This window comes from Anabrus simplex, chromosome 2, assembly GCF_040414725.1.
Source record: "Anabrus simplex isolate iqAnaSimp1 chromosome 2, ASM4041472v1, whole genome shotgun sequence".
Classification (NCBI taxonomy): domain Eukaryota; kingdom Metazoa; phylum Arthropoda; class Insecta; order Orthoptera; family Tettigoniidae; genus Anabrus; species Anabrus simplex.
Genome location: NC_090266.1, coordinates 668,386,099 through 668,407,051, shown reverse-complemented (window position 1 = coordinate 668,407,051; position 20,953 = coordinate 668,386,099). Strand labels below are relative to the sequence as shown.

General features: G+C 38.9%; 1 protein-coding gene across 26 annotated transcripts in view; it reads left to right on the top strand.

The window, feature by feature from the left end:
• bt (projectin protein bent) overlaps positions 1-20,953 on the top strand; it is a 520,921-nt gene that overhangs the window by 179,425 nt on the left and 320,543 nt on the right. For all 26 annotated transcript variants that reach the window (XM_067141199.2, XM_067141225.2, XM_067141218.2 and 23 more), the window contains 2 exons: positions 294-329; positions 12,259-12,303. In XM_067141199.2, coding sequence (XP_066997300.2) covers positions 294-329; positions 12,259-12,303 — 81 coding nt within the window. The remainder of the gene's footprint in view (positions 1-293; positions 330-12,258; positions 12,304-20,953) is intronic.

Sequence of the window (20,953 nt, the reverse complement as noted above, 5' to 3'; positions counted from 1 at the left end):
TTATCAGGCATCATAACACGTAATGAGGCATATTTTACACACACTTACAAGTTCAGGAGGATGATAACTTGAGAAATCCCTAGCCCCGCAAAATGAATAAACAACAACGGGTACTCTTAGAGCACTCTCTTCGATTTGGCAGTCTCAATTGGCACTATTCCCACCCTTACACAAGTTAGGATTTACAAGTTCCTTCCATAATGGGGTGCTTGGTACTTCCCCACTTCGAACTTTGGGCATTAGAAGCAGTGTCATATATAATATTATAATACGAGGTTTTCTTTCTTTTTCAGAAAGTGGAGGAGAAAAAGACTGTGGAAGAGAAAAAGGTACGCATTACTTTAATATGTTATTGATTTTATACGTGGAGGAAAATTATTCCTTCGGGCCAGAAAAAGCAAATAAAATCTCACATTGTCCAAATATCTAGATCGAGGAAGAAATTTCTGACTGCTGTGGAAATAATTCCCTTTCTTTCTCCACTGTTTTTACCACACCTTGGTCTGCTCTGTCACGCATGTGGGCCTGGTCCAGTGCCTGTAATCTGCGTTAAATTAAGTGACGTGTATTGAGACAAGCACGAACACCCAGTCTCCGAGCTATAAGAACTTGCCGACGCAGCAAATATTACCAGCCTGGCTGGCAATCGAACCCTGGACCCTCTGAACTGAAGGCTGCTACGGTTGCCATTCAGCCAAGGAGCCGGGAAACAGATAATAATAATAATAATAATAATAATAATAATAATAATAATAATAATAATAATAATAATAATAATAATAATAATAATTTCGTATGGCTATTGCCAGCCTGGTGTTGCCCTTGAAAGGCAGACCTTCCGACGAGGTTGGGCGGCATCTGCCAGGTATGGGAACTGCGTGTTAGTGTAGGGGAGGATAGTGTTGTGTGTGGTGTGAGTTGCAGGGATGTTGGGGACGGTACAAACACCCAGTCACCGACCCAGGGGAATTAACCATTTAAGGTTAAAATCCCCGACCATGCCGGGAATCGAAACCGGAGCCCTCCGAGCAAAAGGCGACTACGCTGACCATTCAGCCAAGAAGCCGGATGATAATAATAATAATAATAATAATAATAATAATAATAATAATAATAATAATAATATATCCAGTTATTCTTTCTTTTGTATCTGGATGGGTACGCTATGATACCGTATATTAACTTTTAATACACTATATTTTAGGAGAATATATTTTGTATCGTGTTCTTAATACCAGACAATCCGTGAGTATAGAAAATGGTACTGTGTCGAAAATATTATTACCATTATTATTGTTATTATTATTATCGGTATTATTATTATTAATTTACGAAAACTATCATGAGGTCTCTTTTAAGTATTTCTTGTTTGTGCTTCAAAGCCATACAAATTCGAACATGTAACTACCAGCTCCCGTATTCCGGATAGTGTTTTATCAAACTTACCAAACTAATATTCATTTATTTGCTTTTTATGCACCAACAAAAGTTTTATTTTATATTCTGTATATTCGGAAGGAGATTCAACAATGAATTCGTTTTTATTTTAATTTCATCTCATTGGCTACTTATAGTAACTGAAGTGCTTTCCCAATGGGTTGATGTAACTCGACACTGTCACTCATGAGTGGTTGGCAGGCTGTTTCTTCTTCTTCTTCTTCTTCTTCTTCTTCTTATTATTATTATTATTATCATTATTATTATCATTATTATTATTCCGGGCCTTCTCAAGTATCTGTGTTTGGTACTGATGTGCATTAAGCCCGGTTTTATGACCGGATGCTCTTTTTTATGCCAACCTTACTTGACAACAAGTATTCGCTAATTGCGTGTTCCTGCAGTGGTTGGTAGTTTGATATGTTATGGGTAAGTGAAGATGAGCACCAGGACAAACTCGAAGCAGAGGAGTTAAATAGACGCGGTTAAAACTGGGAATCGAAACCGGGGTCCTCAGACTAAGGCTCCGACGCTGAACAGTCAGCTGAGGTTTATTTACTTTAATAATATTTTTTCAGGAATATAATTTAATTGTTAAATGATTGAATTCAGAAGTAGGAAAAGGTCGTGCTGGATTCTGGTTCCCGATCTATCTTACGGTGGCTGCAATTGGACAAACAGATAACCAGACAAGGGTGAGTTCCTCAAATTAAGAGAGACTAACACTAATTGGCTGGAGAGTGCATAACATTAGGCTGAAAAACTCTTTTTAGTGAGTGTCCCGGGGCAATTATTGCATCGATTTCACTTTGCGAGTTTTTTTAAGTAGAACTGAACCAGGCAGTTAAGATTAAACACCGGGCGAGTTTTCTGCATGGTTCGGGTCACGTAACTGTAAGCTTACTATACATTCATGTTATGCTGAATTCAAACCCCATTATCGGCAGCCCTGAATATGGCTTCTAATGATTTCCCGTTTCACTCCAGACAAATGTTCTTCCTTTCCAGTCCATTTTGAATGTATGTGCCTGGATCACTAATTCATGGCTCTGATACGGCACAATATAGCTTTTTAAAAGACCAACACCGGGCGAGTTGGTCGTGCAGTAATGGGCGCGTAGCAGTGAGCTTGCGTCCGGGAGATAGAGGGTTCGAACCCTACTGTCGGCAGCAGTGAAGATGGTTTTCCGAGGTTTCCCATTTTCACATCAGGCAAATTCTGGGGCTGTACCTTAAGTAAATTTAACCTTACTTCAATGCAGCAACGAGCTTTTCTTCTGGAGACAGATCCTAAAATTTGATGTAATAGTCTCAAGATTAACGGAGTTAATTTTTTTCAGGATGTAATAAAAAGTCGAAGGCATCATTAGGAAATACCCAAGGAACTTTTCCGGTTATTTGAGTAACCAGGAAAAAATACGTTTTTTCTCCATCTTCTTCTCTATCAGTAAAATATTAATTCCCCCAATACCGGGCGAGTTGGCCGTGCGCGTAGAGGCGCGCGGCTGTGAGCTTGCATCCGGGAGATAGTAGGTTCGAATCCCACTATCGGCAGCCCTGAAGATGGTTTTCCGTGGTTTCCCATTTTCACACCAGGCAAATGCTGGGGCTGTACCTTAATTAAGGCCACGGCCGCTTCCGTCCAACTCCTAGGCCTTTCCTTTCCCCTCGTCGCCATAAGACCTATCTGTGTCGGTGCGATGTAAAACCCCTAGAAAAAAAAAATCCCCCAATCTTCTCTTATTACAACTGAATCCAGAGCTAAAATCTTTAGAACACTGTTTTTCAATTATAAAACTCTCGTCGTCCGATGAATCCATTTTAGAAACCTACCCGCGACAGTGTAATGACTTCACACTCATACATGCTACAAGCGCACGCTCGCACCTCCAATTAGTCTTCGATCACATTGGAGGCACGCTTGTGCAAGTAATTTGGTGGCGCGCGCGTGCGCAAGCGTGCCTCCAATGTGATCGAAGCCACTCGTGCAAGTGTGCATCCAATATAAACGAACGCAAACATATGCGAAGGTGTTTCGCCTACTTGTTTCTAAAACATCTCAAGTCATAGGTAAAGGCTCACTTTCTGTCCTGCTAGCGTAAATAATATTTACACCGCATTTACTAAATGGTCTTAAAAAAGGTAATTCACTAAATTTTGTCTAGAAAGGAGTTCTTTCGCATGCACCTGACACCAGTCTCTTGAATTAAGCTGCAGATCGACCCTCCAAGGTGAGTGGCCCCACACTTACAACACCATGTTGTTGACCAGTCGTGGTATTTGCTTTACGTCTCACCGACACGGATAGATCTTATAGTGACGATGGGATAGGAAGGGCTTACGAATAGGAAGGAAGTGGCCGTGGCCTTAATTAAGATACCTGGTGTGAAAATGGGAAAGCACGGAAAACCATCTCCAGGGCTGCCGACAGTGGGGTTCGAACCCACTATCTCCCGGATGCAAGCTCATAGCTGCGCGACCCTAACCGCACGGCCAACTCGCCCGGTACACAGTGTAGCCTATCTGAGAAAAATGAGGAATAAGTGAAAGGGTTCCAAAATTCACAGCAGTACAGCAACTAATTTGAAGAAAAACTAAGATATTAGTGTTATTGGTTTTACGTCTCACTAACAACTTGTACGGTTTTTGAAGTGCCGGAATTCTGTCCCGCTGGAGTTCTTTAATGTGCCAGTAAATCTACCGACACAAGGCTGACGTATTTGCTCATCCTCAAATACCACCGGACTGAGCCAGGATCGAACCTGCCAAATTGGGCTCAGAAGGCCAGCGCCTCCACTGTCTGAACCACTCAGCCCCGCCAAGAACTAAGAAGTGTGGCTGAAACAAGATTGAAATATACATGCATCAACACAGTGTGAATGTCAAGCTGGTCATTTGACCCAAAGTATCGGCCTGAAGAGAAGTTTAAATAAACGTGTAACTAAATTAATTGATTGTCCAACTCACTGGCTGAATGGTCATCGTTGAGGCCTTCGATTCAGAGGATCCCGGGTTCGATTCCCGGCCGGGTCGTGGATTTGAATCGCGTGAGATTAATTATTCTTGTTCGGAAACTGGGTGGTTGTGTTTGTCCCAATACTTTCTTTCTTTCTTAATCTGCTTACCCTCCAGGGTTGGCTTTTCCCTCGGACTGCCCCAAAGGCAGTGTCCTGGAGCGTGATACATTGGGTCGGGGGATACAACTGGGGAGGATGACCAGTACCTCGCCCAGGTGGCCTCACTTGCTATGCTGAACAGGGGCCTTGCGGGGAATGGGAAGATTGGAAGGGATATCCAAGGAAGAGGGAAAGAAGCGGTCGTGGCCTTAAGTGAGGTACTATCCCGGCATTTGCCAGGAGGAGAAGTGGGAAACCACGGAGAACCACTTCTAGGATGGCAGAGGTGGGAATCGAACCCATCTCTACTCAGTTGACCTCCCGAGGCTGAGTGGACCCCGTTCCAGCCCTCGTACCACTTTTCAAATTTCGTGCCAGAGCGAAACCGGACCTCCGAGGGTGGCAGCTAATCACACTAACCACTACACCACAGAGCTCGACACTTTCCTTTTCATATTCAGACAACACACCACACTACCAACCATCACAGAAACACGAAATAGTCATTAAATCCCTCCATATATAGTTGGCGTGAGGAAAGGCATCCGGCCGTAAAACAGGATCAAATCTACATTTGATAGCTCACAGATGTGGGAAAAGCGGTAGTAAAAGAAGAAGAAGAGATAAATTTTAAATATTTCTTTTCACATTAATTTACCTGAGAATTAAAACAACAACAACAACAACAATAATAATAATAATAATAATAATAATAATAATAATAATAATAATGATAATAATAATAATAATAATAATAATAATAATAATGTGCCTTAAATACGTGTGCCTATGCTTCAGTACATAAAGACAGCCAAAAAACGGGCTGGAAGAGACATGTTGGGGGAGTGGAGAGAGAGCGGTACTGAAGCAAATCTTACAATATGTGCACCCTAGGACAAGATCTATTGGACGTCCAATGGTCGGACACTTGGCTGGATGAAGATCATCAGCACGTTGTATGTCACCCCTTGTAAATCGCTCACGTCCCCCACTTTTGGAATCACTGTTGTAGATGTTGGACCCAATTCTCTTCAATACTGATATACACGAGAAGATATTCTATGAGTTAAATAACACCTCATCCAACATCCTGAATACGAAAGTTTCCAAACAGAAATTCACGTCAACTTAGTCCAGATTTCACATAAAAATGTAGGTCCTGCAGCTTATAATCACAAAATGTATAGTAAGCTGAACATAATTTATGGGTTTCAATAAACTGTCCAAACTTTCTGGAAATATATGTAATGTACGCGACTTCCTACGCATAGTAGGCTACTCAACGTTACTATTGTACGTTCCTCAGGGTCTCACAGTATGTGGCCCAGAGTTTCATACCTTGTAACAATTATCTTCCACTTCCTTGTGCTAGACCCTGCTGTTGCCTTTCCTGTCCAACCTCCTTTGCTCAATTCAAGTTCTTATGAGACCATGACGGTACGGTATTACGTTTGCATGCGTAGGAGGTATTTTATTTCCACATATAACTAAGAAATTATTTATCACTACATAGTACGTTCCTTCTTCACGGGGCCGGGTCTCCTCTACTATATCCTTCTATTATTATTATTATTATTATTATTATTATTATTATTATTATTATTATTATTATTATTATTATTATTATAGTAGTAGTAGTAGTAGTAGTAGAAATTAATAATAGTATAATAGTATAATTTATATTTTTCTTCCCATTAACTACTTGTACTGTCTTTGAAGAAAATGAAGTGCCACACTTTTGTCCCGTAGGAGTTCTTTTACGAGCGGGTAAATGTATCGTACTGTACATGAAACTGACGAATATGAGCATCTTGAAATACAACTGGACTGAGCCAGATTCCTCCTATACCAACTCTCACCGTCATGAGCTTGCAACATAGCGAAATTCGTAAGACTATGCAGCTTTAGGCAGCACTTTTTCTGTCGTCTGAAGATTTTTTAATATACTTTTATTTATATTAAGAAATGTAATTAAAGTGCAACATGGTCGTGCTGAAGTAATGGATCTAGTGAGACGATCATATATCGACAGCCCAAAGAGGAGCCACCTAGAGCAAAGTCGAACCTCGGCTTTAGGATACTTACCTGATCGCATCCACGCCAGAAATGAGCCATCTGCCTAAAAGAGGGGATTATTGTAAAAATGCATCGGATAAGAGATTTTTCCTGTTTACAGCAATTAGCAGACGTTCGATTTTTAGTGTTTTTATTTTAATTTGCTTTACGTCGCACCGACACATATTGGTCTTATGGGAACGATAGGATAGGAAACGACGAGGGTTGGGAAGGAAGTGATCATGGCCTTAATTAATGTACGGCCCCAGTATTTGCCTCGTGTGAACATGGAAAACCATGTAAAACCATCTTCAGTGCTGCCGACAGTGGGATTCGTACCCGCTATCTCCCTAATGCATGCGGATAGCTACGTGACCCAAACTACACGACCACTTTCTCGGTTTAAGTGCTTAGTTTTTCTAACAGTCCATCACCGCACAAACACAAGCAGGTTTTTGCAGACACTGGGGTGGCAAAGAACTAGGACTGGAAAAGTAGTCGCCGTGGTCTTAAGACACAGCCCCGCCATCTACTTGGCCTGAAAATTGGAAACCACACAGAGTCATTCAGTCCAGCGAAAGGTGGGGTTAAAATCCAACATGACTTGAATATAAGCCTCGTCAAATCACTCTGTCCTTTTCAGTGAGTTCTAGGGGAAATTGTACATCTTGTGACCTCCATCAGTGAATTCGCTACAAACATTAGTATATTATTTATTGTCTTTAATTCAAGAGTAACTGTACTTTACGCCAATCCTGAGTCATTGTTCGAAAGACAGGGAAGAACAGAGTGACAGTGAGGGAGAATCGTCTGTACAAGGGAAGAATGTTAGGATTAATAGCAGAAATATTTAAATAAATATACTTTATTTGTTGTTAACTGATAAAGCATTTTATTGATTTTGATCTCGAAACAGGTAATTCAATATTCCTTTGGAATTTATTAAACAAAGCCTTCTGAAGGATAGTTCAGAATAGAAGTAAGCGATCTGTGATATTGAAAAATAGTGAGAATTCATCAATTATCCCGGGTCTAGCCTGAATAAAAGAAAACAAATCAAGTGCTTGATGGATCATGAACCCTAGGCCTATTTGAGTACTGTACTAAAGGAAAATATTGGCTGGTCCTTTTAATTGGATTTTGTGAACTGCGGGAACTTCAGATGAGGAGTAAATACGACAAGAACAATGTCACGACGTATTGCTATTAATATTATTATTATTATTATTATTATTATTATTATTATTATTATTATTATTATTATTATTATTATTATTATTATTATTATTATTATTATTATTATTATTATTATTATTATTATTATTGACAGAATGTTATTCCTCCGACGTTGAATGAAACATTGCTAATTTTCTGTGACATCAGGAAGGAAATTTACATAGATCTGATAGTGTTTCACCTAGTAAGCCTATACCACCATATGATCATCCGACCATAGGTGTCTACGTAATACAATGGGCAGGACGTTGTTAATTTTATAGTAGTACTGAGCGGTACGGTTCGTGTAGCTGCTACCTTGCATATGGGAACACTGGTGATGGTTTTTTGTGGTCTCCAATTTTCACACCAGTCAAATGCTGAGACTGCTTTCTAATTAAGCCTACGGAAGTAGTGGTTTTGGGAGAGTCTACTCACACGCGCCTGAGAGGCTACCTGCTCCAAATAGATGTGCTGACTAAGGGTGTAAACTTAACCTTACATGACGTCATAAACTAATGATCACTAAGAGTGTAAGCTTAATCTCACAGACGTCATCACGTAACCTAATGTAACCACACAGGGTCGCTAACTTCACAGACCATGTTCACCACCCGAGCTAACCTCATATGTGTGCAAGCTTAACCTCACAGCCGATGTCATCACGTAACGAACCTTAACCTCACAGGGTCACCAACCTCACAATTCCAAGTTCGACACCCAGCCTAACACCATAAGAGTGCAAATTTAACTTCATACGTTTTGATTCGACCCCAGGCGTAACCTAACTGTCCCACTGGACAAGATGGCTGCTATACATTATTTTTACAGGATTAACTCTGAGGAGCTGACGCACGACTACTGAGCAAGACGGCTGCTATTCATTGATCTTATGGAGATAAATCTTGAGAGCTACCTCAGGGGCTCGCAACGTGTAATTTAGGGCCTATTGGTCTTATCGGACTAACTCTGGGAATCTGGCGCAAGGGATACATTGCTGTTACTCTCGAGAGCTACCTCAGGGTGGTACTTGAGGGTTCGAAATTACAGACCCTTATCGGGAGAGGGCTTCAGTTGTGAGAGAGCGAGTTTGCTTGAATATTTTTTACTAGTATAGTTAGTATGTGGGAACCAAGTGAGGCTAATTGCTTGCTTTGCAAGTTTATGCTACCTCTTGACATATGCGGTCTTCATGAGTGTGGCAGTCAGAATGTTGACTTTGCATATTCTACTATATCCTGATCTAAGGTAACCTGAGCACGTGCCGCGAGCATTGAACTGCTTCTGAGGAGTACAGTTGTGTGGTAGACGAAGTTAGCTTTATATCTGTAACGACAATCTCGTAAAACTGCTTCAAGCGGTGTACAGGCTTGCAGAGATTCTTTTGCTATTTGCTTTACGTCGCACCGACACAGATAGGCCTTATGGCGACGATGGGACAGGAAAGGCCTAGGAATGGGAAGGAAGCGGCCGTGGCCTTAATTAAGGTACAGCCACAGCATTTGCCTGGTGTGAAGATGGGAAACCACGGAAAACCATCTTCAGGGCTGCCGAAAGTGGGGTTCGAACCCACTATCTCCCGGATGCGAGCTCACTGCTGCGCGACCCTAACCACATGGCGAACACGCCCGGTACGGATAAGTTAATCTTACTCTAGAGACTATCCGATATTTATCTGTAGACCAGTGTTCGACTCCTAACTTTCGTATGTCAACCTGAGTTCGACTCTACCGAGTATATATGGACTTGTAGGTGGCGACGCATCGCTTTCGCTTAAGAATAGGCTTTAAATCTCTGTCTCAATTGTTAGTAGCGACGTCGAGATGCAAAAATTTATTTATTGTGAATAATGTTTGAGGGTGGCCTAGTAAAGATACGCTCGGTCTTCTTACAAGGACGGATTTCAATCCCCGTCAGGAATTCTGATAAGCCTACTGAAATCTGCTAGAGTCTATACGGTCTTTATCGGTGGACCTGTTTTCGACTCTAACCTCTGTATAGACTTGTAGGTTCTCTAGATTTCAAGTTCAAGGGTTGAATTCTTGTTGGATTCTCTCTAGAGCAGGGCCTCTCAGGGTGCATGCGCCTGGTGCATGCACTGTGCACGGTGCAAAAGACGACTTCGCTTGGTTGACCAGAGTGCAGACCCCCACTCCTCGATTTGGAGCAATGGCACTGTCTCTCTCTTTCCCCACGCCTGTCTTGCTCGATCCTCCTGTCTCCCTCGTCCTCATTTGCTCCGTAGCGCTCCAAATCCGAGCTGAGTTAAGACGAGTAGAGCCGAGCTTAGCCGAGTAGCCCAGAGACGAGCCGAGCGGGACCGATGCACTGTGCACAGGAACTCTGCGCCGCTGTTTGTGCGTTTTGTGCGTTTCAGAGGACCTGCGTTAGAGCTCTAGTTAGGGCTTTCGATCTCGGTTCAGTCAGCGCAGTCTACGATAGGACTGAGAGGCTGCCTTTAGTAGCAAAAACTAGGAAGAAGAGGAAGAGGAAGAGGAGGGTCTACATATGTGAACGCTACTAGGTCTATGAGGAGGAGGAGGAGGAGATCGTTCTTTTGAACTCTGATAGGTCTATGAGGAGGAAGAGGACGAGGGAGAGGTCTTGTTTTGAAAGGTTATTACTCAATAATACCCGCATGACGTAATTCTTTCTCTATTTCTAGAATCACTGCTTCATACCCCCAGTGACTTTCATATTGCGAGGTTTATAGCAGTTGCAGGCGTTGTACTAATAGGCAACCTCTCGATCCTATTATAATCTCTGCATCGCTTCGCCTGATCCGGGTCTTTCAGTTTCAAGCTGAGTGTGAGATGTTGATAATGAGGTAGGGAAAGGGTGAGACCTGGTGTCGGCACGGAGGCTACTCTTGTTGAATAGTAGCAACAGCTTCTTCCAGGCTTAACGCCATCATCCATCAACAGCCTTACTGTATATGAACAGTGCAGAGAGGTTTAGAATTGAACCCAAACTTCAAGCGCACCCTCTAATAATTACCATCACCTGTCCCAGCCTGCCTCCCGGTAAAAAATATTTCTACCAACAAGGAGCTGGAACCGACTAACCGCAAAGGTTTGATATGCTGCGAAAAGTGTCATCTTTTACATTAGCCGTTATCTCTCCTTCTTAGATCTTCCTTTTAGGCTGATGACCCTGCAGATTTCAACTGATTGACCGATAAACTTTGTCACGTTAAGTCGATAACCTACAGGTTATGTCACGAACCATGATTAATGTTTCAAATCATACCGTTAGAAATTTCTGACTTGTAACCTACCTTTATAGCTTTAAACATCGCAATATGAAAGTCACTGGGAGTATGAAGCAGTGACTCCAGAAATCTGTTATAGTTTTGCAGACGATGGGGTGGGAAAGAACTAGGACTGGACAAGTAGTAGCGGTGATCTGAAGACACAGCCCCGGCATCTACCTGGCGTGAATTCTCAGTATATACTGTTATTAGTATATCACATCCACGAAAGAAATGTGCCACCTTTTCGAAAATAGGGGATTATTGTAAACATGCATCGGATAAGAGATTTTCCTGTTATAGGCAGTTCATAGGTGATTACATTAGTATATTATTAGTATTACATTAGTACATTACATTACAATTGTACTACTACTACTAGTAGTAGTTCCTTTAAGACGCGTAAATAGATTCGGGCTACAGATCTCAGGTTTAAATGACAGTAGCTATTCTGACATTAGTATTTTCGCATCTTGCTGAGCGGCTATGAACTATATTTCGTTTAATAGTAGGGAACGATACCCAAATCAGTTCATTTTACAAGTTAGGTTATTATTTATTGCAATTAATTTCATAATTATTACAGAATAATACAAAGCAAATAATATTTTTTAGTGCGTGAAACCGAAACACTCATCCATTATTCACTCATTGTTCACCTCGACTGACTGCCGTCTCACAGCTGACGTGGTCCCCTGGGTACGAAGAGTTCTGGTCACAGGCTCGCGGCAAAACGAGGGCGAAATCTAACACTGCGTCAGCCCTAATGCCGAGGACTGACAGTTCATATGGAAACAATTTAGTTCGGGACTGATAACTTATCATACAGTATTTCTAAATGTGTCTTACGCCAGGCTGAGTGGTTCAGACGGTTGAGGAGCTGGCCTTCTGACCCAACCTGGCAGGTTCGATCCTGGCTCAGTCCGGTGTTATTTGAAGGTGCTTAAATACGACAGCCTTGTGTAGGTAGATTTACTGGCACGTAAATGAACTCCTGCTGGACTAAATTCCCGCACATCGGCGTCTCCTAAAAACCTTAAAAAGTAGTGGGACAAAGCAAATAACGTTATTATTATTATTATTATTATTATTATTATTATTATTATTATTATTATTATTATTATTATTAAATGTGTGTTAGACATAAAACACGAGTAATGTTTGGTATTTTGTTTCCTTCCACAGAAAGTTGAAAAGGTTGCGGAGAAGAAAGCTGTCGAGGAGAAGAAGGTAGGACTTCCTCGATGTTCGACTGAGAAATACAAAGATCATGTAGCATATAAACAGGCAGAAATTCAGACCGCATGCCACTTATTACAATATATAATTAGTAGAACAAAACATTTAAGTTATAAGAAAGCATTGCCCACCACTTTATTTTCAAAGATGGGTTCATATTTTCTGTTCGAAATCAGTATATTTTTCTAAAAGACCCAACTGAGTACATGTCACTATCAACTTCAAAACACGTTTGGGATAAAATGTTGTCTGTCATTGCATGTTTTAGTGCACTATAGTTACACTTCCTAACTATGTATCTGTTTTTGAGGGGTTGAAAGCAACAGTGGCGGAAGTCATAAATGCAGCATATGAGTAATGTAGGGTTTTGAGTTTAGGCCTAGTAGTACTGAAATATCTGGTAAAATATTAAAACATAAATAGCGGTGTTATCACATTCAGAAAGAAAGGTAGGCCTATATTAATGAAGCAAGTAATGTAATATTGTCTGAAGCCAAACGATAAAGTAGTATATTTCGCCTTAATATTGAGTTGCTTGCCGGCCCCGCGGTGTGGCGGTAGTGTGCCTGTCTCTTACCCGGAGGCCCCGGATTCGATTCTCGGCCAGGCCAGGCACTTTCATCTGGACCTGAGGGCAGCTTCGAGGTCCTCTCAGCCTACATGATTAAAATTGAGGAGCTATCTGACAGTGAGATGGCGGCCCCGGTCTAGAAAGCCAAGATCAACGGCCGAGAGGATGCGTCGTGCCAACGACACGACACCTCATAACCTCGGGATGAGCAGCAGTCGCTTCGTAGGCCATGGCCCTTCGGGGCTGTTGCGCCATGGAGAAAATATTGAACTGCATACCTCGCGAATCCGATCACTTTGGAAATATTTAAAAGTTTTCCTTTCTTTTATTTCAAGACCAGCCAGCAATAATCACGTTAGTATTTAATAATAATAATAATAATAATAATAATAATAATAATAATAATAATAATAATAATAATAATAGCAATAATAATATGAAAATTATGATTAGAACTGGAATTTGGAAAGGCATTGTTATATTTGGAAAATTATCAGTCGTACGTAGGCCCTACATATTATGAGTCTTAAAATAAAATAAAATGCAATAATAAATTATGTAGGAATCAGTGAAAAATAATAATGAAATAAACATGTCACTGCAAGCAACGTTACAGTAGTAACACTTTAGTTCGGAATGTAACAAGAAAGATAAAGATATTAGTATAAGTGAAGTGCCAGGAAGACATCCATCTCACTAATTATCTTCAACAGAGTATGGTTTGAAATTTGCCTCTAGAGAGGTAAATTTTTCATGAATCCAACATATCCTCTTTCTGAGTAGCGACAGGCCTACTCCTGATATTCAGTTGCAACTGCTAACGTAAGCCAGTGTTGCTTTAGTACGAACTAGGATAGCAGTTAGTGTCTCAACATACAGCTACCATCTAGTGGTTTGTGTTAGAAATATGACATACGTCAGTGTTGGACATGATGAAGGCAAGGTTAATGTTATAGCATGAGAAGCGTAAATCATTTGTGTGGAAGAAGTGGCCTAAGCGACTGTTGCTTTCAGCCTGTCATTTACCAATTTGTTTAGTTATTCTCTATGTCCATGTTTGTAAAGATGTTGATTTAACAAATGTTTTCAGTGAGAACTGTTGTACTTGTGTATAAAGTGTGTCCTTCTATTTTTCCCTTTACCACCTTAAAGGAGAAAGTGAAACATATTTGTAGCTGGCGTTTGTGACACGATTAAGATATGGTTTCACTACCCAATGGTTGTTTTCACTATTTCCTCGAGTACGAAACATGAATCGAGATTATTAATATACATGTAGGCTCCACGGCTTGAAATTCAAACTATATCCTTATAGATGACGATTAATAATCAGGGAAGACATTATTGTGGTAATCCGCTGTGAAAGAATGTATTATTTGTAAGTTTAATTTCTTTTGAAGCACGTGACTATGGAGTTCAAATAGCTGAACTGTACTATATCTAACATGAATACATAATCTTATTATTGGTTTACGTCAAGCCCCAATGTTAGCAGCTCTGAAGATGGTCTTCCGTGGTTTGCCATTTTCACACGAGGTAAATACTGGGGCTGTGGTTTAATTAAGGCCGTTTCCTCCCCAGTCCCATCGTCACTATAACACCTGCCTGAACCAGAGAGACGTAAATCCAATAGCAAAAAGAATGTAAACGAATACTCTCCTCTAAATTTCTAGCAGTCTCAAAGATAAGGAAGGAAGTATTATATTCTGTACTAATAAGTCGCATCTGGCATGAGTACTGCCCTTTGTAAATACTTCAAGCCGAAGTTCCTATATTACGTAACATTTGGAATATCATAGAGCTCTAATTGAATTGAGGTCACCTTTTAGTAATCTAGCTCACCTGACTCGTATCTCTCAGGACTTAGAACAGGTTCCCTCTACCGTTAAAATGAGCGAACAACAGACCAGTCTGTCACACCGTAAAATATTGGAATGTCTCCAAGGAAAACAAAGGTCCTTTCAGGCAGACACACCCATGCATTGCGAATGGTGGACATCAGTTTGAACAGAATCCAGTGTTAGGTAACAGAGAATTGGTGTATTTCACAAAATGTAACAATGAGTTTTCTTTTCAACCACATACCAGATAAGAACGGGAGTTCTTTGCACAAGAAATCCTCTAATTCCGGCATTAACCTCACTTTCAACTTCTTCCGACCATATCACATGCCTTCCCTGTCATTTGTTATCGAGATTCTGTGCATTCCGAACCTTAACACACATGGAGAAGAATTACTTTTATCAATTATATACTTACTCCAAACAAAATTCTAAGGAGAATAGTAATGCTCGTTTTGACATCTGTCGAGTTACTGCAGGTGTGTGTGAATATCGGACAGACATGCATTTGCTATTTGCTTTACGTCGCACCCACACAGATATGTCTTATGGCGACGATGGGAGAGGAAAGGCCTAGGAATTGGAAGGAAGTGGCCGTGGCCTTACTTAAGGTACAGCCCCGGCATTTTCCTGGTGTGAAAATGGAAACCACGGTAAACCATCTTCAGGGCTGCCGACAGTGGGGCTCGAACCCACTATCTCCCGATTACTTGATACTGGCCGCACTTAAGCGACTGCAGCTATAGAGCTCGGTCAGACATGTATTACTAGTATAATTATAAAAGTAATGTAATATTAATATAACTAACGCAATGTACATTTTAAATGAAATATTGGATACCTTAAGATTTACGGGTCTCGAAGGAAGTTCTTCTATTTAGCAAGATGTGTTTAATTTAAGTTCAATAGGTACTGGACTTAAACATTCACCGCCAAACACATCTACTGATGTTTTCGAACACTTTTTCAAATATTTCCCACTGATGGCATCTAAATGCAGGTAAACTTGTTATATCGATCAAAGAAGCATTAATTTATCGATTTCTACACTCGAAATGATAAAATCGTTTTCGATATATTCTAAAACTGAACAAAATTGAACTTACTGATCTTGTTTACAAGCAGTGAATATGGCTTCCAAAGCGTATTATTGACGACATAAAAGACAATACTTCTGAGGAAATAGAGAATATTTTGGACGAAATAGTTGCAGATGACATTTCAGATCATGAAAGTATGGTACCGATTGATGGAGATGATTTTAGGGACATAGGTGCTTGTAGGTATTAGAAGCAATCCGTCTTTACGTTATAACTAAGATTTTTTCAAAACTACTTTCAATGAAACTATGTCCAGAAACAGAATTAAGACGCTTAATTATAAATGTAATCTTGCAAAAAGTATGAAGATGACGAAAATACCTGATTCAGGAAGAACAGATGTCCACCAATCAGCATGACAATGAATGTGTCAACAGACGTCGGAGTCTCAGAATTATACGCAGGTCCTCGAAAGTGAATCTTCAACTTGCCGGTAAATCTAATTAACTGGGTCTCTTGATCTTAAGCACTCCGAAATACAAGGCTAAGCAACTTGATATTTCTCTTCATTAGTTCATATGAACGTAACAAAGCTCACACAACACGCGCAGACTGTGAGTACGGATGAGTTTAATCAGTCCGTCCTAATCCATGCCAGAGGTATGTACTCGTAAATGCTGCCGCAGGCTATGTCCGTCATTCGAGTGGAACAGGAAAAAATTCTATCGAGCTATACCCACAATCTGAATGGTAAGGATTGGAACTGTTTCACTCTCAAACAACATTAGAATAACGATCACTTCTGATCACATGCTAGCACAACGCCACGCTCGAACTTCGACACTATATAGTAGATTCCTATAAATCTTTTAAATGAAAAATGAAAAGACAAAAATAAATTAATAGATAACCTTTTTTGCTAATGTTTTCCCTCAATCAATCTGTAGATCATTTACCGAATCATCAATCAATTCTGAGTACCCACACATTGCATAAAATGTGGTAATTTATTTCCATAACGTTCATTTTCTTTAAATGGAATAAACCATCTTCTGATAGCGTGTTCCATAAATTTCATCCTAAAACGTAACTCCACATTTTCTCCTTATCTATAGAGACTGACATCTAAATACTACGGCCGTGGATGAATTTTTTTGGTAAAATATATTAGTTCAAGCATATTAAGGATTAATGACGCCTTATAAGTGGCATTCTCTTGTTTAAATGGAGCCACTATAATTAAAATATTCTATGATATATTATTCGTCTTACATATGAGGAATATACTGTAGTGCATGTTTTACAGAAAATAGGATGTGTGAACAACCAGTGAAGCCTATATCGAAGTGTACGTAAATTCATAATAAGAAATGCTCACGAGAAATTTCATTATATACTGTTTGCAACCCATGAGAACTTCGCTTACATAATATGATATTTTTTCTTAAACTCTGTCACAAATTATGCCACGTAATGAGAAATGTTAACTTTACTTTTAATTATATGGTAGATATTATCAAGATAATTTATTTATTACTGAATTGCACAGACTTGTAACTCAATTACCGCGAAGTATCTGTCGCAGCTTACAGCACAGAAATACAATGGTTTTACTTAAATAGACAGCATCAAAGTTAAGTAAACCAAAAAATGGGGTTAGGTTCATCACAAAAACTATGAATACTTAGTACTGAAGTTCTACGGTTTACAATTGTGTGATAATCTCCGAGAATATGCAAATCAAATAAGTGCAAAATGGTTCAAAATATTCAAACGTGAGGGACCTCAGTCGAAGATAGTATGTGATTGAACTGAATAACAGCTGATAATATCTACCACAGAAACAGGCGAAATATTAGCATTTCATGTCACGATTACGTAACTGTTATAACAAAATGATTTTTAAAATATAGATTTTTGTTGCCATTGCTTCTAAAATATAATTTGAAACTTTTGCTATGAATTTAATTCCCACTCCTTCGACGTTCTATCATGCCTCCAGTAAATTTTGTTTCACGTTCTTCTTTCACAACAACAGAATAAGAGCCTATGGACCTGTTTCCTATACCACATCCTATTAAGCACCCCCCGTTGTATGTATTCCGTGATTGGTGAATCGTCCATTTTCAGTGTCGTAGTTTGTTGATATTCGTAACGTCGTAGATGTGTAAATGTCTAGTAGTTAAATGTATAGCTTATTCATTCTTACATACACATCACACAACAATAGCTGTGCTTAAATTTAACTCTTATAACTATCACTATCTCCACGTGAATTAAGCCACCAAAGGTAATATACATTCAACATGGACTGACTGAACCCGTAAATTCTGACTGGAACTGCGTTGTATTAGGTTGACAGTAGAAGATATTTCTACTATCCTCGAGATACTACCCAATATCTGAATCAGAGAAGTAGAAGTCTGGACACCAATATAGACATACTACTTGCAAGATAAGGAACTTACGATGAACGATCATTTGACTTTGAGTACTTCTATTTGCTTCCTCCATCGTCTGATTTAAAGTAACGACACTTGCACCTGGGTAAATAGAATTCATTTTCACGTTACAGTAAATTATCACTCATGAATTCAAAAGAATTAATGAGAACATTTTATTAGGTATATTATATACTAAAAGGAGAATGTTTTCAAGATCTTCGTGAGAAGTTAAAAGATAATAATAATAATAATAATAATAATAATAATAATAATAATAATAATAATAATAATAATAATAATAATCTCGTTAACTTAGGAACTAATAATTGTAATAGAGACTCTAAAAGTTCTGTTGCTATGTAGGAAGGCGATACTACGCCAAAATTAAATAAAGAAAGGCATAAAGCAATTATTAAATTCCATGTTTAATTCTTAATGTTTCAATTAGGGGCTAGGAACATAGTCATCATCAGTTCGGTATTCTTACAACGAGTATTTATTTGTTGATCAATATTAAAGTATGTACCTGTAAATCAGCGATGGTAGGTAGGCCTGAAGAACATGAACTTGAACTTAGGTGTTGTCTCGATGTTGGGATAACCTGAGAGCGAACCTCGTAAGATTCATGACAGAGGATCCAACGAATGATTTACATCCATAATGTTGGCAGTCCATGAAGGAGAAAGGAAAAGTAGATTACGTGATCAGAATTATCCTTTGTGAATATCCTATACAGAAATTGGTATGGGGAGGGTCATAACAACGTTTTGTATAAAGTACAGAATAAATAATATACAAAGGCAGAATATTGTCAATAAAGAAAGCTGAGGTGGGAAAAGCGGCTTAGGGTGCATAGTAGATTGGAACGACGAAAAATACGTATTTAGACGTTACAAGTGGTTACGTTGCATTTTACATTAGACGTCTAAATGTTTCTTCGTATGTCACTAATCTACTGTGTGTATGTGCGTTTTCTCAGGGTCCATTTCTTTTCAGTTTGTTCTTCCTCTTCAGTTTATCATAAAATTGTGTCTAAACACAATTAAAATGCGTGTAACGACACGTTACATCATTTGTGTCGTACGGGATGAGATTCCAGTATTTATCACTAAAGCCGTGTACGCTACGACTTGCAACATGGAAGAACTACGAGGCGAAAATTGAAATGGTTCTATTTAAGGCCATGTCTTAGTTCACCTGTGATATTTGTAAGAAATTCTCCTCCACACGAATGTCATGGGATGGTGCCTTATTTCTAGTTGTTTTATGAGAACGGAAACACAGTGTGTGTACAGGATTTATAGTCACAACTTTCTTAGACCCTAAATGAATACTAAACAACCTGGCGCTACAGGCCATCGTTTACGAACATTCTCAAGCAATATTAGATTCAACCAAACATTTCTCGTTAAAAGCACCTGGACATGAAACCTGAATGCCTTAAGGCCACTTTATAGGTTCATATCAAGTACATGCAAAATGCTAACAATCCATATTCCTTAGTTCATTAACAGGGATACAAATAGCAACAAAACATGTTTAAAAATTCAAATTTCTGTCACAAATTTAGGTACAATTTTCCCGGGAGATATTAATTTATGTGTCATTATCTTTTGTGCAAATTAATAGCAATAGCAGCTACAAAGACGTCTCTTAGTTGTATCCAAAATATGTTTTAAATTACCTCTTAAAAATAAAATATTCTCAAAAATTTCGGGGAGGTAAATGCCATAATACTTTAATTTAAGGGAATAATGTGTTTATATGTGTAACGAGTTTGATTTCTCTAGCTGTTATGGTTCCTAAGAAACGTATACCTAAAAATTTTAAAAATTGTTACTTCTGGAAATTTAATGTTAACTGACAGATGAAGTGCAGTAGCATTGCTGCCACGACATTTAAAAACCCATATACAATTCACAATTTTTTTTTGCAGGAACATGTACATTTAGGAAAGATTACTTTAATCAAAGAAGTGAAAACCAAAATGTGAATTTTAGAATACTTTTCACGTCCAGGTGCCTTTCAACTACAGTAAGCTAAACTAAACATACTATACTTGTTATAAACAGACTCCCTGTATCCCGACAGTCACTCATTACGCACATTAGAGCAACAAAGTGACGAAGAGAACAGTGCCATGCTTGTAGATGTTCGTACATGGTAATAATAATAATAATAATAATAATAATAATAATAATAATAATAATAATAATAATAATAATAATAATAATAATAATAATTGCTGCCTACAGTGCTTAAATGAGAATCATATCCATTTAAAAACAACCATTTGTGTTTCTTTAAAGAAGAAGTTTAAGTCCATTTTATGTGCTAGTCAATGTCAATCTGCAGAATATTTGTGTTACCGTGCTTAGGTATGTTTTGCTTTCGGCTACCACGGTTTACGGGAAGCAGGAGTAAACTTGTATTTGTTAATTAACATCACTAAATTCATCATCTTTCTTCAATAGAATACAGAATATTCTAAATGTCAAATTTACAAACAAGTCGCAATGAGGAACACGATGACAATAATACGACTTAGGAATTAAAATAACGATAGCACCGAAGTTCAAATCACTATACAAAACGTTGCCCTCAAAGTATCTTGTAAATGTAAGTTTATGTTCCATACGTCGATTGAAATGTTTTACAACATAGTTATTTCTCTAAACGAATGAGGTTTTATCATTTAGTTGATATTGGATAATAATTTCAATACTATCGGCCAAGTTAAAAAGT